This window comes from Trypanosoma grayi (assembly GCF_000691245.1).
Source record: "Trypanosoma grayi strain ANR4 Tgr_698_V1, whole genome shotgun sequence".
In the NCBI taxonomy this organism is placed as follows: Eukaryota; Euglenozoa; class Kinetoplastea; order Trypanosomatida; family Trypanosomatidae; genus Trypanosoma; species Trypanosoma grayi.
The window spans coordinates 1-5,166 of record NW_008826317.1 but is presented as its reverse complement, the minus strand read 5'-3'; the positions used below and the strand labels follow the sequence as shown (position 1 = coordinate 5,166).

Genomic DNA, 5,166 nt, shown 5'->3' with positions numbered 1-5,166 from the left:
ACACCACACGAGGTGCTGCATGAGCGGCGTACACACGGTGGCGTGGCGGGAGCGACTCGCTACAGCCGCCCCGCACAACGAAAGAAACAAGAATCTAGTTGGAGGACAAAAACAATGACACTGACACTGCCGCAAATGCCAGAAGAGGCACTATCTGTCAGGTGTGCCGGCGCAGAAATTGGAGACGGACCCTACTTTTTCTTGGGTGCCTTCTTCGCCACCTTCTTCAGAGCTGCCTTCTTCGCCGCCGGCTTCTTGGCAACGGCTTTCCTTGCCGCCTTCTTGGGGGACGCCTTTTTCGCCGCCGGCTTCTTGGCTGCCTTCTTCGCCACCTTCTTCAGAGCTGCTTTCTTCGCCGCCGGCTTCTTGGCAACGGCCTTCTTGGCTGCCTTCTTCGCCACAGGCTTCTTGGCGGCCGGCTTCCTCACACTCTTCTTGGCGGCCTTCCTTGGGGATGCCTTCTTGGGCGACACCTTTGCGGGGGCAGCAACGACAGCAGCGTCAGCCATTTCCTTTTTTCTCTCGAGTAGTTAGCTGGGTCTTGGAGCAAACTATTGGCGTCAGAACAAAACAACAACAGGAGGCAGACGGAGAGCGTGCAGTGCGGGCGACGCAGCCACACAGAGCCAAAGCTCAAATAAACAGAGCGAAAGGTACGTGGAGGTTCGGGGAGATCTCTATGGGGCAACACCACACGAGGCGCTGCATGAGCGGCGTACACACGGTGGCGTGGCGGGAGCGACTCGCTACAGCCGCGCCGGACAAAGAAAGAAACAAGAATCTAGTTGGAAGACATGAACAATGACACTGACACTGCCGCAAAGGGCAGGAGAGGCGCCACCTGTCAGGTGTGCCGGCGCACGCGACAGCAGCAGCGGCGGCAGGGCACATACATTGGAGAAGGACCCTACTTCTTCTTGGGTGCCGTCTTTCTTGCCGCCTTCTTTGGAGCTGCCTTTGTGTTTTTTTTCGCTGCCGTTTTCTTGGGCGAGGACTTCTTCATGTTTGTTTTTTGGGCACTACGTTTAGACTGGGGCGCCTTTTTTGTAGTTTTCTTGACTGCTCGTTTCTTTGTGGCACCGATATTTTTTGCGTTGGCAGTGGGAGAGGACATGATCGTGCTTGCTTGTGTGGGGTCTGGCTGAAAACAAGGATAGAGAATAGGTGACGTTGAAGGCATGGCGAGCTGGCGAAGTGTATGGATGTGCAGTTGCATCTTCATGCTTTATGCATCCATTTGCTCAAGAAAAACACACAAAACTCGAGGTGAGAAGTTTCTCAGTCCTTTTTTTAAAAAAAGTTCACGTGATCTTTGTAGGGCGCATCGACTTGAGTCCTTTGCGAGCGCCGCATATTCAGAAAGAATGTCATATTTGTGTATACGGATCCAGTGAGAAGGCATACAACCGAAAAATGAGAGAATTGGGGAGGATCGAGGGCCAGCAAACACCCAGGTAAAAGCGGGTTGCCAGACCATCATACCCAAAGATCATCATTGATAGGGAGAGCTTAAAGCGCGTGGGAATTTGCTTCTCTCGTTTGTAAGCCGTTGCCACCATCCTTCAACACTCTCAACGCATACCTTCACTTTTATGGGTGGGGTTGGGGACTTTATGTGGCTGCTGCTGTTCACCTTGAGCGCTATTTCGCCTTCTGCACACACGCGCTCGCCGAGTGCTACATATTATCCGGAAAAAGCACACTGTGCCGTACAGGGATGTGTTGGCTTTTCCCCATGTCTTGGTGGGGCGATTTGTTCGCGGTGCTTGCAACCAGTGAAGCACACATCGCGTCCGCGCCCCCCCCTCTCTCTCTCTCTCTCTCCACCCGCCAAAAATCCTGCGTCTCACCGCGTAAAACCACAACCCGGTTTCTGGCGGAGCCGCACTTCCGGCCAAACCTTATCGGGAACTGCATCGCGGATGGATTTGGGCCGCGCAGCCCCTTATAATATACATATATATATTATATTCCCTAGTGCTCCCTCCCACAGCACCTCTGCCACATCTATCCTCTCACTGGGCGCGCAAACAAAAGCTGCTAAGCAACAAGCGGCGCTCAAAGCATTTCGACCAGTGAGAGAATAATGGTGTGGAAAGAGAACGGAGAAACAATCACATATTTGTCTCTCACAGCAAGCAAAGCGGCAATCAAAGCACTGAATGGAACCACTTTAGGACAAAAAACATCAAAGGTAGGAGGATGGCATCAACTTGTAACTTGCCATATATATATATATATATATATGCTCAAAACCCGCATGCACCACCATAGGAAACCTGCTTTGCATTTTGCATCCGACTCAATCATCTCTTTGAGCAGCAGAAAAACCTACGGAAGAAGGTCGCCACGCCGCCTTCTTTTAGTCTTTCGTTCTCTACACGATGCTCAGTCCGCGCATTGTAATCATACCTTAGTGCCTCCCCCGGAGTAGAAGCGCCACCGCTTAAAGTCGGATTGGCAACAACATTAGCATTTGCACTACGGCCGCCCAGAGATCGTTGGACAGCTACTGTGTTTCCGATGTGCTGTGCTTGACCAGAAACAGAGTTTCTTGGCGGGCGCCGCTCCGCGCTTGCAGCTGCAGCCTCACGCACCCTGCCGTGGCTACGCTCGCGTTGACGTTGAAGTCTTCCATGTCGTTGTGCGTACCTCTCGAGTTGGCGCTGCAGGAGCAGCGCAATAAAAGCATCGTCGTTGGTAGCAGTATCAGGAGGAGGCTCACTGTCATCTGCTAACCCCCTCAAAGACTCCGAAGCACACATAGGACAAACGTTGCTGCGTTGCTTCCATTCCATAAGACAGGGAAGATGAAAATGATGCTTACATTCGCCATAAAGTATGGGGTTTTCGTCTGTGTATTCTTCTAAGCAAATGCAGCAGATATCCTCGTCCGGGGTTTCTTCTTTTGTTGCGACTGCCACCGCTGCCTTCATCATCGTCATTGCTGCATCTTCATTTTCTTCAACATATGACCCTGTACTACATTGTACTTTATCAGCACCAGAAACTTCCTCGCTACTCGTTTTCTCGTTTCTCCCCTGCCCAAGTGATGTCGCCTGATCAGACACTCGCCGAATCACCTCTCTGCTGGACGGAGAGCTGCGTGTAGGATCTGCCTTCTCCTCCTCACCCGCTGATTTCGGACGAAGGATCTGGTTCAGTTGTAGTCGTTCATGCAACTCTTTTTCCGCGCCACATTTCCCCTCTTGCAGGATGCCACCTGACATGCTTCGTTTTGTTCCGCACGCAGTGTCGAGTGCAACTTCCGAAGCTTCCTCCACTTCTGGAAACACTGCCTCCCCCTCAACGACGGATGATGCCTCCTTGACGAAGACTTCCACATCACGGGAAGACGTTGGGCGATCCATGCGCACCGCCTCAGTCAATTGGTCGTGGAGGGGGGAATGATACGAAGCGGATGTCAGCACCTCTCTTTTCAAGGGTAATACTTCAGGAGACAACTTGAAGTGGTGTGTGTGTGTGTGTGTACGTTGCCTGAGGGAATACAACACAAAGATGGAGCTGAGGGCGAAAACACAAAGATGCATAAAGAAACAGAAAGGGAAAGAGAACCCCGGACCAAGGGGCGGCTGGCCAGCATTTCTTCACACGAGGGACAAATATGCTTCAAAATTCGCGTCATCCTTCCTTTGTATTTCCCTCGCTCAATCTCTCTCTCTCTCCTTTCAGTGTGTTAACATAATCAAAAAGGCGTCTTAGGTCTGTGTGGCACGTGAAGTGGCAGCCCCAGCGCATCACACCGCCGAAATGAGGTACGCATCCCTATCCTCGCGATCCCGTAGCGCCGCAACGATGGCAGATGTATGCAAGCAGCCCATTTCGCAGATAATCATATCAACGTACGCAGCGGGTGTGAGGTCATACAGGTATCCAGAGGCGGTGGTAATGCCTGAACGCATGTGCGGGTTCTCTTCGCCGCGGCTCCACTGCCGTCCCTCAATCTCGTTCTTGTGGTGCGATGGCGGACTCCATCCGCCTGGGCTGTGGACCCTATGCTCACCCTGGTGAGACTGCCGCACATCAATCAGCTTCGTGTTCTGCCCAAGGTTACCTAGCCAAACCTCAGGCACAAACTTAAAGCTTTCACTGAAGCACAAAACGGGCTTGCGGTACTGCTTCGCACTAGCAACCACAACAGCCGTGCCGCAGCGGCTAAAGACATCGCCGTTTTGAAGAACGGCAGCGGCGCCGATAAAGACGCGAGTGCAACGGGGCATAAGTGTACAGCAGGTGGTGATGAGGCCATACGTCACAGAAAGTCCACTGCATGTGAGCCGTTTTGCAAGTGCGCGTCCCTCGTAGAGTGGCGCAGAGTCGACCACAATGACTTTTGGCTTAACAGTCAGTCTAGGATTACTGGCGGCGCCAAGAAGAATGAGTTCAACCGTACTGCTTCTCCCAAACACAAGAATCGTGTCGTTAGATGATAAGTGAGACAACGAGCGGTCCTCCACAATACTTTTGGTGGAGAGTTGCAGCTCTTTCTCAATACCTCTCAGCACATTCAGCGTCATCTCACGAGGGTCGCCGTCAAGCGAAGTGCTCTCGCCTCGCCCATCGTGGGTGAGGGGAGATCCTTCAATCTCCACCGCTCGTTGTTGATTCCCACGCATAAGTGGGCTAAAGAGATCGTCCGCAGAAAACCGCGATTTCTCACCTTGCGACAACAGTGCCACAACACGACGGACTAAAAACTCTTTGACGTGAGTCATGCCGGCGGATGGCTCACGGCTACGACGGAGAAACTCAAAGTTGACATTAATCAGGTTCACAAAATCCTGCGGGTTCGCATCGCGGAGCGAGGGACCGGAGAGTATCTGTGTTGACTTCAGCAGTGACTTAAACGCTTCTATCATAGCGAAGGTACGCGCATTCCCACCAACAATCATCATGGACTCCATCATCAGTGCCAACTCTGCTACCTGGTAATGCACCAGCGAGTTGTCTTGGTGACACAAGGGAGGCGTCAATGGAAACAATGAGCCGCGCGTGCTACGCTCAATGTTCTCCCGCACAAGCTCTCCAAGCTCCACGCCTCCGCCGCCGTCAGCCGGATCAGGAGCTGGTATTCCAGCTGTCGAAGACGCCGGCGGCTGGCCCCCCAGCGGCGCCGCTTCCCGCCCCGCGCCACCGTCCGCGGCA

General features: G+C 53.0%; 3 protein-coding genes across 3 annotated transcripts; all 3 read right to left on the bottom strand.

Annotated features, from left to right (window-relative positions):
* Positions 1–191: 191 nt before the first annotated feature.
* Positions 192–509, bottom strand: DQ04_06981020 (hypothetical protein; the record flags this gene model as incomplete). The annotated part of the gene is made up of 1 exon (XM_009314965.1): positions 192–509. The coding sequence occupies one exon, from the start codon at positions 507–509 to the stop codon at positions 192–194; it is 318 nt and encodes a 105-aa protein (XP_009313240.1).
* Positions 510–2,306: 1,797 nt separating this feature from the next.
* On the bottom strand, positions 2,307–3,371 carry DQ04_06981010 (putative E3 ubiquitin-protein ligase; the record flags this gene model as incomplete). The annotated part of the gene is made up of 1 exon (XM_009314964.1): positions 2,307–3,371. The coding sequence occupies one exon, from the start codon at positions 3,369–3,371 to the stop codon at positions 2,307–2,309; it is 1,065 nt and encodes a 354-aa protein (XP_009313239.1).
* A 387-nt stretch (positions 3,372–3,758) lies between these two features.
* DQ04_06981000 (translation initiation factor eIF2B delta subunit) lies at positions 3,759–4,928 on the bottom strand (the record flags this gene model as incomplete). The annotated part of the gene is made up of 1 exon (XM_009314963.1): positions 3,759–4,928. One exon carries the CDS (start codon positions 4,926–4,928, stop codon positions 3,759–3,761), a length of 1,170 nt encoding a protein of 389 aa, XP_009313238.1.
* Positions 4,929–5,166: the final 238 nt, after the last annotated feature.